Genomic DNA, 18245 nt, shown 5'->3' on the forward strand with positions numbered 1-18245 from the left:
TGCAGGTTTAACGTCGGTTATTTAATTCTTTTATTAATTTTCTAAATTTGAAATCTAGAACTCCGCATGTGTTAGTACTAGTATAGATCTTGTTAGAAATCGTGTTAATTTAAATTCTTAAGATTAATAAATAAAGAATTGTATGATACTTAAACAATTTATAAATAATGTAATTAGGTTTAGTTGGGCTCCCATAATTTGAGTTTATGATAATTATTGGGTTAAGTTGGCTTAAAATAAAATTATAATATTTTAATTTAAATTATTTTTATATGCATGTTGAGTCTAAATTATAGGCCTAATCATGGATTTAGGAATAGTAAGACTTACTACGGGTCTTGGAGGCTTTATGCCGGCTCAGGTCCTAGTATCGATCCGACCCATGGGATCTGGCGTTACAAATTATTTACATTTTATACTTATTCTTTATTTTTATTATTCTAGGAAGAGTTAAATAGGATAATGTCACAATTATATTTATTTTAAAAAAATGAATAAATTACAAATGTGATAAGGAATTAAAAATAAAGTATTAAACTATAAATTTTAATAATCAATAAAATAAAAAATAAAATAATAAAATTTAAATTAGATATATAATAATTAATTTATTTTGAATTATGCATATGAGAAGCATTTGCTCAGTAAAAATATAGAAAAGGAAGAGTAGGATACATGAGAAGGTAACTGAAATTCCCCGTCACCTAACACGTCGGCCTCAAACGCTGCATTTCCCGCGAAAACCTCCTGCTCTCGTGTCTTTCTATCTAACTTCTCTGTCCTCCTGGTTTTCTCTCCCTAACAACTTCCTATCCCTCTCTTCTCTTCTCTTCTCTTCTCTATCTCTCTAAAAAATAACCGACTTTGACACTCGCAATGCAATGAAGGACATTATCAACAACCTCCTAACATCCCTTTTCCATGTCGAACTCTGCTATCCCCGACAATCAAGATCCTCCCGAAACGACGTCGTCTTCTTCGTCTACGCCAACCAATTACAAGCTCCGAAAAATCCCTCCTATTCCTGTTCGCCGGACGCATTTCCACGAAACTGCAGATTCTTCTCCTTTTCATGATACTGAAGATGAGAAGGAGGATGATGACCTTTCTTATTTGCCTAAAGATGATGAGAATTCGCCGGTTATTCTCGCGTCCTCGCTCGGACTCTACTGTATCAGGACGCAGTCCGCTCCGTCTCCTTCTCCTCTTAGGTTTTCTTCCACTGCGGGTAGGCCTTCCAATATCGGCAATGATAATGATAGCAATGCTGTAAAAAAGGAGGATCATAAAGGTAGTATTATCGAGTCGACGAAGCTTAAATGGGCCCTTCCTCTTCATAGTGTGTCGTCCAGGGACCAAGGTATCGGTTGGGATTAATGAATAATTAAATTTTTATGGGTTTTGTTGAAGGCTTTCAATTTTTTTTTCTTTAATTGCCATTTGCAAATGGATTAAAATTATAATGCGCTTTTTCCCAATCTTTTTACGATATGAAGGATTACATTTTGTTTTCCTCTTCAGGGAAAAAGGTTGGATGGAATCAATCCAAATCATTAAAATATCCACCATCAGTCAATCCTGCGTTGGAGGTAAATAAAATTTGTTGGTTTTGTTTTAATTTGTGTGAGCAAATGATATGTATTCGTTGATGTAAGTAGTTCAGCTGCATGATTGTTTTCTTTGGGTGGGTGTTGCAGAGTAACCATGCGGCTTTTGCCAAGGAATTGCAATCTCCACGTTTCCAGGCAATACTGCGTGTTACGAGTGGTCGGAAGAAGAAGGCCCCAGATGTCAAGAGCTTCTCTCACGAGCTCAATTCCAAAGGAGTCCGCCCTTTTCCTGTTTGGAGGTCTCGGGCATTCGGTCATATGGAGGTATACTCATAATGCTTTCTGTTCTAGTTACATTTTTGTGGCAGCTGATCTCTTTGCTTTTCCCTCGTAAGTTGTAATGTATCTATTAATCTTCTGGCCTTTTCCTAGTGCGTTTCTGACGGGTTTTTCATTTATATTCTATTCGATGACTATCTTAGGAAGTTATGGTGGCAATCAGGGCAAAATTCGACAAGTTGAAGGAAGAAGTTGATTCTGATTTAGGCATATTTGCCGGAGATTTGGTGGGCATACTTGATAAGGTCTCGGACTCTCACCCTGAATGGAGAGTGAGTTTGGAGGATTTGTTGGTTGTAGCTCGGCAATGTTCAAAAATGCCACCTCATGAATTCTGGATAAAATGCGAGGCCATTGTTCAGAATCTAGATGATAAGCGTCAAGAGCTCCCAATGGGGATCCTCAAACAAGCGCATACCCGCCTTCTCTTTATCCTCACAAGATGCAATAGGCTTGTGCAGTTTCAAAAGGAGAGTGGTTATAACAATGATCACATTCTGGGACTTCATCAGCTTAGTGACCTTGGAGTTTATCCAGAACAAATTTTGGCAGTTGCAACACAGGATTTTAGCCGTCCATTGGTGGATGGAAAGGTGGCAACTGAGAAAGAGAGAAACAAGTCCCATGGTCAGGAACAAGAACCTCTGGTTATACAAGAAGAACCAGCAGAACAAACTGTGGAAGTCAGCACTGCAAAAAGTGGTGATTCAACCACAAGCAGCTATAGGATGTCGTCTTGGAAGAAACTCCCATCACCGGCCGAGAAAATTAGGAAGGGTACTGGCTCCATCGATACATCTACCGAGGACAAATCAGAACCGCTTCATAATAAAGACGAAACCAGAACCGTTGGGGATGACAATTCTGAAATTCTTGGAACTCCAGAGGATGCTGCATCAACAGGAATTAGAAAAGCTTCTTGGGGATTCTGGGGGGAGCACCATAGTGTTGCATATGATAATTCGATGATATGTCGTATTTGTGAGGTCGAAATACCAGTAGTACATGTAGAAGAGCACTCTCTGATATGTACAATTGCTGATCGATGTGACTTGAAAGGCTTAACTATAAATGAAAGACTTGAAAGAGTTGCAGAAACGCTCGATAAGATATTGGAATCATGGGCTCCAAAAGGCTCTGATACACCAAGACGAAGTATCGAGGGTGAAAGAATGTCAACGTCAGGCATACAAGAGGACTTAGATGAGTTATCACCAAAACGAAACAATTTTTCTCGTCAATGCTCTGAATACACGCTTGATGTCATGCCTGAACCTGATAATGCTTTTGTCACGGAAGAACTGAATGTTATATCAGAAATTTCATGTGAAGCACGTTCTGCTTTGACACCTGATGCAGACACAAAAACTTCATCGGGGGGAAGCTTGACACCACGATCACCATTATTAACGCCACGGACCAGCCAGATTGAACTGCTATTGGGTGGACGGAGGACAATGACTGAACTTGAGAATAATCAGCAGGTACGTTTCTAAGGCGAATTATTATTCTACACGATCTACCTTGCTTTAGCATCGGCTCCTCCTGAGAACCCAGTCAGATATGTGCACATTAATATTATATAATTTTTAATGATTTTTTTTGGACTACTAGCAGGCTGGTTCAACATACATTTTGTTTCCATTCCAGTCAAATGAAACATTTATGATTCAGTTATAAAGGTTTCTTTTGAGTTTTGACCTTCATTATTGATTCCTTAGTTGCATCTCCGTACTAGGTTTTGAATTTGGGCAGGTAGGAATTCAATGGTCTGATTATTTGACTACTTTTGTTACTAGTTCATGTAAGCTTATAATTGGTACCCAGTTAACTTCACAATTGCATGGCAGATAACCAAGCTACTGGCTATTGCCCGTTCTGTTGCAAATGTAAACGAGAGTGACTATAGTTCATTGGAGTCTATGCTTGACTACCTGGATGACCTCAAATATGCCATCCAGGATAGGAAGGTGGATGCCCTCATCGTAGAGACTTTTGGAAGGCGCATAGAGAAATTATTACAGTGAGTAGATGATGCCGCTGCTTTCTTTCTTTTCTCCTGAAAAAGTCATTTATAAAAAATAAGTTAGCATTCTGTTAATAGGGCCAAGTAGGCTAAAAACCAAATATAACCAAAATGACATATCTGATTTTGGTTATTTTTTTATCTCAATTATTTATATAAATTTATCTGTTTATAAATAAAAATTATAATCATAATTACATATTAATAATAAAATTATTAGAAATTGTATATTATTAATATCTTATAAGAAAGATTAATTATGTTTCCGCTAATATAACATATCCCTCTTATTTTATCTTAATGATTCTTTTTTCTGTAATTTATAGGGAGAAATATGTGCACCTTTGTGCACAGATAGATGATGAAAAATTGGACTTATCAAATCATATGGCTGATGAAGAGAGTTCTGTGGAAGATGATACGGTTCACAGTTTACGTACAAGCCCTATCAATCAATATTCTAAGGATAGAACTTCCATAGAAGATTTTGAGATAATAAAACCAATCAGCAGAGGGGCATTTGGACGGGTTTTCCTCTCCAGAAAAAGGGCAACTGGTGATTTGTTTGCTATAAAGGTCAGCATCTATTATCTAAACCACCTATATGTGGCAGTCAGGAAGATCCGAATCAATATCACATATTGACATGCATTTGTAATTTTTTTGATGGGGTAATGTTGGTGGACATGGAACCATGGATTTGCATTTCCACATCTTACTTTATAATATTCTAAATTCTGATTCGTGTCAAATAAATAATATATTATTATGAAGATAATTATTTATATATTAATTAATAAAAATTCAGTTATTTTTTAATAAAATGAGTGAGTTATTACCCAAATCACCTTATACCATGATTGTTCACTTCAGCAAGTACGCCTATGTGTAAGTGTATATGTTTGTTTATAGTTTGAAGCATTAAATGCTTGCTGGAGGTGGGTTTTCTTTGTTTCTTTCTTCTTCTTTTTTTGTTTAATTTTAATTTGAAAATATTTCTTTAGGTTTTAAAGAAGGCCGATATGATTTGTAAAAATGCAGTTGAAAGTATTTTGGCAGAGCGTAACATTCTCATATCAGTTCGAAATCCTTTTGTGGTGAGCAGGCTTTATAATGTATAAGCATTTTAGGGGGTGCATTAAATATTAAAAAACATAAATGTTATTCTAATGTCTACATAATTAATGATGAACAGGTACGGTTTTTCTACTCCTTCACATGTAGGGAAAATCTTTACCTGGTTATGGAGTATCTAAATGGTGGAGATCTTTACTCATTGTTGAGAAACTTGGGCTGCTTGGATGAAGACATGGCCCGTATTTATATTGCAGAAGTTGTAAGAACCTGACACTTGCCTTTCCCTGGGTTTGCCTGTACATATGTGAAATTATTAATAACTTTTTCTCACCAAGGGTACAAATAGTTGGTTTTATTCTTCCCAGGTTCTTGCTTTGGAGTATTTGCATTCTTTAAATGTTATTCATAGAGATTTGAAGCCAGACAACTTGTTGATTGGTCAAGATGGTCACATCAAGGTTAATATTTTGTAGTTTTAGTTCTTATCATTTTTTAGTCAAAAAGAAAGCAAGGGTTTGTTTTTTCTAAAAGGTTTTGAAATTTTGGAAAAACATAAAAAGAATTTTCACCATTTTGGAAACAATGTGATTTATGTGTGTGAGGACTGCCTCTAGTGCTACTTATGAGACATTTTCAAATGCTTTTAAGGTTTCCAAAAAATTTTAGGCATTTTTGTTGAACTTGACATCATGATACCTCTTGTCACTTTTCAAAAATCTCTGATCCCTCATGTTACAGTTGACAGATTTTGGGCTCTCGAAGGTTGGTCTTATCAACAGCACAGAGGATTTATCTGGTCCATCATTTAATAGTTCTGCTTTTCTTGATGAACATGAAACAAAAAATCAAAATTCATCAAAAAGAGAACAGCGCCAAAAGCATTCTGTTGTTGGGACTCCTGATTATTTGGCACCTGAGATACTTCTTGGCATGGGACATGGTTTGTAACCTATTTGCTATTTAGATAGTGAATATACTATTCTTTGTTTTTTCTATTGTTTTGTCTTCCCACATTATTCTCCTTGTAGGTGCAACTGCTGATTGGTGGTCTGTAGGCATTATTCTTTTTGAGCTGCTTGTTGGTATTCCACCTTTCAATGCAGAAATTCCGCAGGTAGGGCATCTATAGATGCTTCCCTCAACTTTTGAACAGTTTTGGATAACAGGGAAGAGAGGGATCCCTTCATTATACTTTTTTTACGATGCACAGATATTAAATACTACTGTAATTAGAGCTGCTTGCTTAACTTATATTGCACCATGTAAATGCCTTCCATGTTGTTATGGACTGGACATAGTGCTTAGCAGCACGAAATGCACTCTGGCATGTATAAATTGATAGATATGGCACCAAAATCTACCGGTCCTCTATTATTTGCTCTGTTTATTCCTAATGAATCTGTTGAACTTCTGAGAGAAAGAAGTGTTAATTTTTCTGGTGTTAAATAATTTTATACTTTCATGCAGCTTGATGCAGACTAATGGTCCTATTTATTGCAGCAAATATTTGACAATATAATGAATAGAGATATACCTTGGCCCAGGGTACCTGAGGAGATGAGTTTTGAAGCCTATCATTTGATCGACAAGTAAGAAATGTGAATTTTCAAGATGTATAGTTTGCAATGCAATCTTCAGTACTATCTGTGGCTCATTTATGCAGATTGTTTTTGGATCTTTAAATTTTAGGATAATTCTTTTAGCACAGCCTTGGAGGACTAGCATTAAAATGTTAATGAAGGCTGAAAGGGTGGAAATTAATGTGGGCAATAAAGGCAAAGGTGTATGCTATTGCTGGGAATCAAAATCAAGGGAAGGAAATCAAGGTTTTGGGACTGTTTATGGATGCTGTTTTGCACTATGAACAGTACACTTGAATAATAACTTTTGAGGCTATTTTACAGGAAGTAAATTAGGTTTCAATGAGAGATTCTCAGGATTTGATGAACCATTGATTGTATCTTTCTTTGCATGGGATTACTTGTGAAATCAATGGAAAAACGGAAGATTCTAAACTTCACACCTAGAATTCCTACCCTCTAGGAATCACACCTAGAGTTAGAATTGCATCGCATAATCCCGTAGAAGCAAATATTGTTAAAAATTATTTCTAGCATTCTTTCCAACTAGAATTTGAACTCTGTATACAAAATTAAGAAGACTTTGCAGTTCACACAATCTCCAAGTAGAAAGACCCAAGACACTGCAGTCCAGTCCATTGCTGCAAGCAAAGCTAGTCCGCTATTCTCTTTGCACCATTAGTAAAGTAGATTATGGCTGGCAGTAAAAACTCATTTACCTTCTGGGAAAAAAAAAAAAAAAAAAAAGGTGGATTAGAACTTCCAAGGCACAAACAGGGTCATTTAACAGTTTCAGGATTTATCCATTTTTCAGGTTATTGACTGAAAATCCAATTCAAAGGCTTGGAGCAACAGGAGCCAAAGAGGTAAACTTCGGATGGTCATTGATTAGATATTACAAGTAGCAAGGATTTGAAAACTAAGCAGCTCAATTTTCTTACAGGTGAAGCAACACCCTTTCTTTGGCAACATTAAATGGGACACACTTGCTAGGCAAAAGGTTGTCATTGTACAAATTTACATAGATTTTTTAGAAATATTTACCATACTTGGAACACTCCTTAAGTTGTCTTACTGGTTGCAGGCTATGTTCATACCATCGGCAGAGGCACATGACACAAGTTATTTTATGAGCCGATACATATGGAATCCAGAGGGTGAAAATTTTCAAGGAGGCAGTGATTTTGATGACTTAACCGACTCATGTAGCACAGGGTCATTCAGCAATACCCATGATGAGGATGTATGTACACAGTGATTACTTATAATCTATCAACTGCAATGCACATATAACTTTCAATCGATTGAACTGTGGGCTTGATATCATCTACTGCCATTGACAACATTTAGCATGAGTGACTTTGAGATTAGAAAATATGACTTGATTGGAATTAAGTTGAAGGTTAAAATTCTCATACTGACAATAATCTAATTTAAATCGTATGGAAATAATAGAAGCCGGCCATGTTTTGGCCCAGTGGCAAGAAAATGGAATTAAGTGAACTAGGTAACTTACGTTCAATTCTTGTTAATTGTTAGAGAAGAAGTGGATGTTGTCGTATTGTTTATCTTTGAATATCTGATAAGTAACTGAAGCCTAATTTCCTTTAAGAATTATTCCACTATTAGCTGGATTGCAAATTATTTTTCTTTTATTTGTGATTTGTATGTTTTATGCCAGGGGGATGAATGTCGTAGCTTGGCAGACTTTAACGCTCCTGCACTTGCTGTGAAGTATTCGTTCAGTAATTTTTCATTTAAGGTGAGACCTTTTAAATTACATATTAGTTAATAGTTATATTACGTTGTTTACATAGCTTTTCAAATAAGCCTATGCTAGTATGATAATTCCATTAAGGTGTTTTAATAATTATTAATTCTATCAATGATTTTTAGCTACTGAAATTTTCACCTTCCCATGGAAGTTAGGATCATGTAATGTTATAATGGAAAGAATTTTAATTATCTGGGTCACGTAAATCCCCAAAACCTGTTTATTAATTATCCGGGGCATGCAAGTTCCAAGGTTGCATTCCAATTTAAAATTTTACTTCCTGTGTTCTCAGAACTTGTCTCAACTTGCTTCTATCAACTATGATATGGTGACCAGGAACACCAAGGAAACAGCAGATGCATCTAAACTATAGTACTATGTTTGATAAGCTGTAACGTAATGTAATGCAATTAAAATTGTTATTAAATTTTAAATAAAAAATTTAATTACTTTACATTGCGTTACAGCTTATTGATTTAGCACCTATTAAACACATGCACATCATTTTGCTCCCGGCTGTAGTTTTAGTTTGCATGGTCAATTTCAATGGTGATCCTTTGATGATGAGGAAAAATTGTCAACCTGAAAATTTCAAGAGGACACTTTCCTAGAACAACAGTTATCTCTTCGGGATCCAGCTTTAAAACAATGGATCAGTGAAATTTTCTTATTACGCTTCAATGCAGAAAGTGGAACTTAATTTCTACAGTCAAAAGGTCATGTGCAATTTTGTGATTTTGACCCACCAGCCTTTGTGTATATATAGATCTCAGTGTACTGATATTTTCGAACTTTTTTTTTAACTCTCCGTAATCTTTAGAAGCTTATAATTAATGAGTTTATATATATATATATATATATATATATATATATATATATATTTTTTTTTTCTTTTTCTTGGTATTATAGAAAAGTTTTTAAGGAAAAAAATGGAGTTTGAATGTTCCTATACTGTAAGATAAACAGACATTTATCCATTAAATTAGTCGGAGATAGTAAATTAATCTAATGAAACTTCAGTTTCTTATTAATTGTGCTTCTTTTCATCTTTAAAGTTCATTTTTTTAAGGATAAAATAAATTGAACGTAATTCTACTCTAAATGAAAAAAGATAGACTTTGATATTAAGTAGAAAAAATGTACCGAGTTTAACTTTACTCTAAAAATTAACTCAAAAAAAGGTGTTTGTCCAAGCATAAACATTTTGTTTCAAATCAATGTTCAATATATATAAAATAGCCTCGATAAAAATTCAAAAGAGAATTTAAAGAAATAAAAACTAAAATAATAAGACTAGAGTGTGTTCCCACACAATCTCCTTTTGTGATTTAACTTTTTGAAACTATGTTAGAGACATCAGTAAAATTCAAATTAAAATCAATTGAGAATACTGAATATAAGTTAATTGAAAGGTTGCCAATTATTCAAAATCTATGTTGAAATTATTATTGACATTAAAATTATTTTAAAATTAAATTTAACATAATTTAATTATAAGAATTTTTAATCACAAAATATTTCTTATCAATATGTAAATGATTTTTTTTTTTTTTTGAAAATCACTTTTTTATTAGAAATCTTAACACTAAACTGGCCTAAATGAGCTTAATCCTTTAGCTTATATCACAGAATTAATATTCTTCTGAAAAATATCTTGAACTGGAGAATCCAAGATTCGAAAGGTACAACTTGTTTGTTTACTGAATTAAATTCTCAGTGGAACTTAGAAAGGGCTGCTAGGATAGTTGCAATGTCTACGTTCCATTATCAGACTCGCTTAAAAAGCTGCTTTGATGTAAAGTGCAAGAATACACCGTGCAGCATCCAGTTTCCACTACAGATCCATGAATTCAACAGGTTTGATTATCTTTTTTTGCTATAAATTGGCATCAGATTTTTCAATTTCCTTAAGCTAAATTATAAATTCATTATTCTTTATATATATATAACACTTTTTAAAAGAAGCGCTTTTTTCCTTCCCAATTCAACCCAAGCGGGGCTTATGCAGACAATTTCGTTAGGTCCCTGAGAGGTGATAATTAGTATATTCTACAAGTGACAGTACTAAGCTAATATTATTACCATTTTTTTTATGAACATCTCACAATCAATTTCCAAAAATCTCACTTTGTCTCTGCTTTTTCACACGTATGAGTATTCGAGGGACTACTAACCCAAGATTATGATTGACGTTGCCATCATTAAACATTTTTAATTTGATACTAATACTTACTCAAGTGGCCATTGACAAGAATAATTCTGTAACATCCCTCACTCGTCGACAGTGTAATTAAGTAAAGCATGTCATACTCAGTGTCGGAATACCCTATCTTATCTTATTTTTTTCCTTTAATAATTTGATCTCGTTATATTTTAATATCAATTATTTTTCTATGGAAAAACCAGCGGAGTTTCCCCTATTTTATTTTCCGTTGACGTATTTTACTATTCACCTGCTTAAAATTTTCAATAATATTTTACAATAAAATCTCATCAATTATTTTCATAATCATCTCATATTTCAAATATCATCCATATATTTCAATTTCATATTCATTTCCATGCATTTTCATTCATGCACAATTTATATATAGAAATTCTCAAGTTTCATTAATTTACATGATTTACAGACTGATTACATAAATTCATAATTTACATGATCTATAAATTAATTACAATTCCATAATCTATATTTCAACATACAATTCATAATTTACATTACAAATAATAACTAATTATAATGTACAAAATACATAATATGACATATATGGGCCTTATCTATATGCATTGCTGAGAATGTGACAACTTTATACACTTCTGACACTTCGGCAGATCTGGATTCCAAAGATCCCAGTCTCATGTCCACTGGGTTTTAGCTTCAGTACCTGCGCGATGAAACAAATCCACCGCGCTAAGCATTGCTGCTTAGTGGCGTAATAATATAACAAAAAAATAATATACAATAAAGATAAAACTGAACTAATATTTGAATACTCAAGAATTAATTTAATTTCGTATGAGATTACTAGTATTAATTATCGGTTATCCTAATTTGTCCTTATTTGAAAATGCTTAGTGTATAAACTTTACAGTAATAATATATACAATATTCAATTATTTAACAATATTAAATTTAGTCTTAATTTATTATGAGAGACGCATTTGTAATATTTATTTACGTTATACTTCTTTTGTAAATCTTCTTATTATTTCACTAATTTATTTATAGGTATTTTAAATCATTGCATAGTAAATAAAATTTTAAAACTAATTCTAGTTTCTTTCTTATTCATTCATTTAATTCATATTATTATTAATAAATTTAACTGCCCAAGTAACTTATAACAAACTGACTAAACTGGATAAGTGGGTCACTGGGCATTGGACACCGTGGTGTCTCGGGCCGTCATACCATGGAATGTGAAATACAAAACGTCAATTATATATGCAATCAGTATGGCTAAAAAGCCATGGTAACAGATAAAGATAATCGGCATATAAGCCATGAATGCGAGCATGAAGCCAGAAATATAAGCATAAAGTCTTATGCAGTACTGCTAAAACAATACCCTATTGACATGTCAATCTATCCAATCTGACACTCATGTCTAGGCAATACATAGGCACATTAGTACCATTAAATGTTCATAAGTTTTACTATTTCATTTTATTTTCCAATTATAATCTATAGTATTTAAATTTTATTCATAGCAGAAGCATAAATATCTAATCTTATTTTTTACATAACTTTGTACATTCATCATAATTTATATATTTATTATATTATCCATATTAATCACAATTCATAACAATTATTCTCATGTATAACTGTACTCAAAGCAGTTTTTCCTTTCTCCAATAAAGAAAACTAATGTCTCATACTTACATTCATTTTATTCATTATACCATTTATATAAATTATCATTCAGATTTCAAATAATCCAAGAACATTTCATGGATTTCAGATTAACTTAAATTTCTCTTTTTAATCATTTATTTTGAAGTAGTATAACTCTAATTTTAAAGAAATAAGTAATGACTATCCAGGATGCTGAACCCTATAAGTCTATTCATTTTCAGATTTTCTATTTTTATTGGTTATACAATTTTAAGCACTCAGGCTTAGAATTGGTTCCAGGTTCCTAAAATAAAATCCTAAGTCTTCGTCTTATTTATTCATATTAATTTGAATTATGTCAATTAAAGTTTTAGGGCTCCAGTTATGGTCAAATAACAATAACTAGTTCATTCTTTTCTTTTAAATCCAGAACCAGGCAAATTCTGGAATCCCAATCTTGTCCAAATGGTTGAACATATTAAAGTCATAATTTTTGTCTAAGGTCCTTTATATTGATTGTTCCCTTATGTCCTAGAGTCACTCAAATTCAAGAATTTTTAATTCACTAATTACACTATATATATTAGTATTCATAATGACTTTTTTAATTTCTTTTATTATTCCTTATGTTTTTTGAGTTACTATTCACACATTACTATTCACTCAATTAATTGACTTTTTCATACATAATATGTATATAAATTTTACATATATAATTATACCACATTTTGAGTTCTAAATTTATTGGCATTGATTGCTAATTACATTTCAAAGCCTCCTAGAAGTATTTTCAAAAATTCAGTTTTTGTGTCCTATGTTTACTGTTCCATTGGTCTAAGCTACAGTGAGAATTAAGCTAACTTATCTTCATCAAAGTTGTTCCTTATTGTGTATTCTTTAATTCCCTTTTTGAATCACTCCATTTGGAGTTTTGTAGCTCAAGTTATGGCCAAATTACCATAATTGGCCGGATTAGTCTCTACCCAGAATTTCTGAGCAAAACTGGTTCTGGCAAGTTAGGGGTCCTGACTTTGGCTAGTAATTCGGATGGGTTATGGTCAGAATTTGAGCTTATATTCTTCATGAAAGTTGTTCTAAATTGTCTAAACTTTCCATTGATATAAAATTCAGGTCAATTTGGTCACTTTTACCAGGTCCAAAATTGGTTACCCGGATTTCGTCAATTTTTAGGTCATCCTAAGTCTATTTTCTGGGCAAGGTTTCTTCATTAAAAATGTGTCATTATGTGTCTAGTTTCACCTCCAATTGGCCTTGCACCAATTAGAGCTACACAAATTCAGTTAAGGCTCTCCAAACACACTGGACTCCAAGGGTCCAGATTCACAATCATAGGGCAGTCCACAATTTCCCAATCAAATACCACAATTCACTTCATTTTATGTTCAAAACTTACCAAATAGTCACTAATTGACCAATAAAATGTTCATTGACCATTACATGAGCAAAACCCTAATTTTGCTCAAAATCCTAAATCCCAAATTTTACAACTTTCACCATACATAAATAATCAAGTTCTCATCACTTTGTTCTCATCAAGGGCAGCTACTATACTAATTTAATTAAAAAAAAAGCATCAAAACCCTAGCAATTCCTTGGCTGCTGAAATTTAGGAGTTACTCTAGTATACAGAATTTTCTTCTTTTTCCACAATTTCTAGTTAAATTAGTGTCATAACATGCTTACAAGAATAAAGAGAGAGAGAGATAGCACTAACCTTCTGTGGAGACTTTTTCCCAACACTTCAAAGTTCACTTTCCTTAGTTTTCTTGGCTGCCAAACACCTTCTCAAGTGGTGTAGATAAATTTCGATGAAGGTATCTTAGGGTTTGGTGGAGAAAAATCAAGGTTTTGGAAGGAAAAAATGAAAGAAATTTTAATGGAGATAGAGAGAGGAGTTTGGCAGCTTATGGAGAAGATGAAGCAGAATTTGTTTTCATTTTTGTCTCAATTTACTGATATTTATCCCCTTTTTAATTGCTTGGCTAATTCCCATTGGTTGGAAATTTTATTTTATTCATTTATGACATTATGTTTATGTCATAAGTCTAATTTAAATTTAATTTATTTTCTCATTTCTTTTACTCATTTCTAATTAATTTCTTATCAATATTAAGTCATATTTTATTTCATATAATTCACTTACTTAATTTGACAAGTTAGTCAAAAATTGTCTCTGAAGGCGAAATGACCAAATTGCTCTTCATTTAGATTAACATACTACAATTATCTGTACCGATAAATAAAATTTTCTTAACATTTTTTTGGCATTTTAATGCCATTGAAACCTCAATGACTCTTCTCTGGAATCTCAAAAATTATTTCACAGAATTTCCCTTGGGTTTAGGGCTACTAGCTGTCTCCACAGCAACTTCCCGTTAGATCACCCATCGCTAGGACTCCAGCTCATTTAACCTTAGTATATTTCATAGCTTAAATTTTTCATAAATTTTTCCTTACCATTATTTAGTGTATTTATGACTCCTCACTCTAGTTTACATATAGTTACAGTCATTCTAGTTTTCCGAACAGTCATTGATCATCGGAACAGTAGAACGTACGGATAATCTAAAGTGAGGATGTCACAAATTCAATAATACATCCAGTGATAACTTATTGTATATTAGTTAATAATTTAATAATTGAGTATTTATTTATAATTTTTATAAATACATATCATTAATTTAATATTCAACTAAATAATAAAAAATATTTTTCAAGTTACCTTTCATGTAAAAGAGAGTCTTAAATGCCTTCAATTTTCATTTTGGACCTCAAACTCTATCAAAGCCTTCTTTCAAGCACATCATCATCATCAATCATCATATGCTCCAATCATAGGGTAAAGACAGATGAATCTTTTAAAATGGAGCAAATTAGAGAGGAAATTTCCCTGTCAATGTTGGTGCCTATGACCCATCACTCGAAAGCTTTTTGGATGGGGACATATCTATCTAACAATAGTGTAGGTTCTTAGCTTTCTAATGCAAGTGCTACCATAGTTTGCTTCCCTCAATAAGCATATAGTGATCTTTTTCTTATCATAATTGCACCACCCAATCCCTAGTTGTTCATATGATCCACGCGTCATTATTTTCGTCTAGTTCAGCAAATTAATTAAATTTAACATTTACTCATATACATAAAATTAAGGATTAAAATTTAATTTATTTCTTCAACTTATTAGGCATGTTCAATTGGTTCTAGAATTGATTTTATGGTCAATTTAATACATAAATACATATTAAACCCATGTGATCCATATTAAATATAACAAATTTATTATTGTTATAATTTCTTTTTTATCCCTTCAAAGAGGGTGCTACCCTGTTGCTTCCAAGAATAGTCCTGTAGTATAATCAAATCAGAATTATTATCATAACAACCAGCAATTTATGAAAAAAAAAAAAAAACTATGCATTAATTCTTGAAAATCATGCCAAATAAGCTTTCCAATACTCAGATTAATCATGCTTATACGGTAGAATTCTCATTTTGCATACCGACAGATTCCTCTGCTTCCACCACTCAACTCTTTTAATAGTGGGGTGCTAAAGATAATTAACAGACGTATTTGAGCTCTCACATGGTAGATTAGGGACATAATCTTGTAATTATACAACCAAACATAAGCAAAAGACAAAACTACAGGCTTTAAAGTATTTTTAAGGATCGATTTTGGACTGCTTTGGAAAAGCGTGTGATTATGATAAATGATGACAGATGAGACGATATCTTCACAATTTGGGCTACTTGACAGCTTACCAACCCATCCTTCACCGGAAGCTTAACTTTTTCCTTGAAAAAACTTCGGGGCTTTTACTAATTACAGGTCTCCATTCCAAGGGTTTCATTTTGAGCAGTTTCAATTAAATTTAATTCCTTTCTCTTGTGAAATTGATCTTTTCCAGGATCTAAACTTATGCGTTTGGTGGGGGAAAAAAGAAGGGAAATAAAACAAAGTCTAAGAAGTTGAAAATCAGGAAGAAGATTGAGTTTCCATTTACGATGAAGCCCCCAAGGCCTGGTTCCTTGTTAGTGTTTGTCATCCGGCTGGTCTAGCACACTCAAGTCCACGTCGTTGAAACGGCCAAGTCCAAAGTAGTCATCTCCAATATCATTATGAGCTAAAAACCATGGAGAGTTACCCTCTGGTGAGGACATTCCAAATTCACAATATTCTTCTCTAGCGATGGGAAAATTCCATGTTGAATCTTCAAGATAAGTGTCTGAAAATATGTAACTCATCAAAGGATCATCGTCGTTGTTTGGGTCTGATGATTCAGTTGGGGTGGTATTAGACGAGGAGGAGGAGGCTTGGGGTTCGCAATTATTGTTTGATATCTGTTGGTGATCACCATTAAAATTGGGTTGATGATCATACATAATGTTGTGACAAGGTGCTGCTGCTCCTGGGTTTTCTTGTTTATGGAGAGGCTCATGTGTAACTGGATCAATTCCCATCTTAATCAGCTTTTTCTTGATGTGGGTATTCCAGTGATTCTTGATCTCATTATCAGTTCTTCCAGGCAATCTTGCGGCAATCTTGGACCACCTGAGAGTGATGAAAAATTTGTTTATTTATTTCTTCCACGTGAAATAATTTGAAAATTTCTGCTTGTGTCAAAAGAAAATAGACACAAGAAAAAGAAAAGAGAGTTTACTAAAGTGTACCTATTGCCAAGACGGGCATGGAGCTCAATAACTAGTTGTTCCTCAGCTTCATTAAGAAGGCCTCTCTTCAAGTCAGGGCGTAGGTAATTAGTCCAGCGAAGGCGGCAGCTCTTGCCGCAGCGGCGGAGCCCAGCGAGCTTGGGGACTGCGCGCCAACAACATTGGCCATGCGTGAGAATAAAATTGACTAACTTTCTGTCCTCCTCAGCTGTCCAAGGTCCCTTCTTCACCCCAAACTTGTCACAACAAGGTTGCCTTCCCATACCACTTGTTAAATTAAAAATAAAATAATAAAATAAATTGCTAGGTTACCAGTTGCTTGCTAAATCTCTACCAACAAAGTAGTGAAGTACTACTCTAAAGGAACCATAGCCTCACCCGCCCACCTTTATATACTGGTGTTCTCTCTTTTGCTTTGGATGAAATCAAATATTTATTTTGTGATGCACAATTCTCACGCTTTTCTTGTGCATGTGCATTACACTTTCCTAACTTTAGCTTGAAATTTTCCTCGTCTTCTATTTTTTTGGTCTTAGGCAAAGTCCCAGGTAAATGCTAAATCCCTCCTTTATTTGTTATTCGTTATTTATTGATAAAATAATGACATATTTCATTGAATAATATGATTGAGAATAGATGGTATTGCGTTCGGATGTCTTCTCTCTTCACTCACGTGTGTGTGAACCTACTATATATATAAGGGAGATTTCTTTCTTTGAGAGAGAGAGAGTTTTTTTTTTTTCTGACGATATATCATAATAATTAGTCTTGAGAATAATATCAAGTGACTTTATTATTTTTTTATATTTTTTAAATAAAATTATTTTATTTTATATATAAAATAATATTATTTTAATATAATTTACATCGAATGAAATTCAGACACAACATCTAATAACCCATAGAAAAAGAAATCCACACAAAAGATCCCTTTCCAGGAAATAATGCTAAATACACTATGATCACGGCAAGAAGATGAAGCCAACCCCGGCTTTTACGTCGCAGCCTTCACCTTGGACAATGGGGAAAAAAACAAAGAAAATTGGGGTGGTGCCGAGCGTGTGTTGCACTCACCTGATTGATTTAGGAATCGCGTAAAGAGATGTCGGACGGGACCCCACCATATGCCATGTGAAAGGAGCTGAGCACCTAAAAATTGATTATGCTCGAAATTGCTCCCGTGGGGCTACCGGGTGTGGATCATTGCTCGATTAGGATGGTTGCCAAAGGAGTGCACCAATCACAGAATAACATGTCAGCCTCCGGGGCCCAAACAACCTGATGCTTAGTTTAGCATTTCATCACTTCTCTCGTCAGCTATAACCTCAGAATACGGAGACCACAGTCCGCAGTTCAAACCACTCGCGAG

The 18245-nt window shown here is 33.7% G+C and overlaps 2 protein-coding genes across 3 annotated transcripts; one reads left to right on the plus strand and one right to left on the minus strand.

The window, feature by feature from the left end:
• The first annotated feature begins 710 nt into the window (after window positions 1-710).
• LOC110648097 (probable serine/threonine protein kinase IRE) lies at window positions 711-9137 on the plus strand. 2 transcript variants are annotated; one of them, XM_021802213.2, is made up of 17 exons: window positions 711-1360; window positions 1522-1589; window positions 1698-1874; window positions 2033-3373; window positions 3740-3912; window positions 4242-4491; window positions 4920-5012; window positions 5111-5251; window positions 5358-5450; window positions 5731-5932; window positions 6021-6106; window positions 6493-6581; window positions 7387-7438; window positions 7516-7572; window positions 7657-7815; window positions 8254-8334; window positions 8639-9137. In XM_021802213.2, the coding sequence occupies exons 1-17, from the start codon at window positions 922-924 to the stop codon at window positions 8717-8719; spliced, it is 3582 nt and encodes a 1193-aa protein (XP_021657905.2). In that variant the 5' UTR covers window positions 711-921; the 3' UTR covers window positions 8720-9137. The 2 variants fall into 2 exon arrangements, with proteins under 2 accessions (XP_021657905.2, XP_057996119.1); XM_058140136.1 differs by lacking the exon at window positions 4920-5012.
• Window positions 9138-15636: 6499 nt separating this feature from the next.
• LOC110648095 (MYB-like transcription factor ODO1) lies at window positions 15637-17269 on the minus strand. Its single transcript, XM_021802210.2, has 2 exons — window positions 16877-17269; window positions 15637-16757 (listed from the first exon to the last, which is right to left on the minus strand). Exons 1-2 carry the CDS (start codon window positions 17137-17139, stop codon window positions 16238-16240), a joined length of 783 nt encoding a protein of 260 aa, XP_021657902.1. The 5' UTR covers window positions 17140-17269; the 3' UTR covers window positions 15637-16237.
• Window positions 17270-18245: the final 976 nt, after the last annotated feature.

This window comes from Hevea brasiliensis, chromosome 17 (genome assembly GCF_030052815.1).
Source record: "Hevea brasiliensis isolate MT/VB/25A 57/8 chromosome 17, ASM3005281v1, whole genome shotgun sequence".
Taxonomy (NCBI): Eukaryota; Viridiplantae; Streptophyta; class Magnoliopsida; order Malpighiales; family Euphorbiaceae; genus Hevea; species Hevea brasiliensis.

Excerpts from the sequence above, each read along its gene's own strand:
- LOC110648095 (XM_021802210.2), bottom strand. The coding sequence starts at position 17,139 with ATGGGAAGGCAACCTTGTTGTGACAAGTTTGGGGTGAAGAAGGGACCT. Across the intron at positions 16,758-16,876 it reads CATGCCCGTCTTGGCAATAG|GTGGTCCAAGATTGCCGCAA; the intron begins GTACACTTTAGT and ends CATCACTCTCAG.
- LOC110648097 (XM_021802213.2), top strand. The coding sequence starts at position 922 with ATGTCGAACTCTGCTATCCCCGACAATCAAGATCCTCCCGAAACGACG. Across the intron at positions 1,875-2,032 it reads GGGCATTCGGTCATATGGAG|GAAGTTATGGTGGCAATCAG; the intron begins GTATACTCATAA and ends TGACTATCTTAG. Across the intron at positions 7,573-7,656 it reads ACACACTTGCTAGGCAAAAG|GCTATGTTCATACCATCGGC; the intron begins GTTGTCATTGTA and ends TACTGGTTGCAG.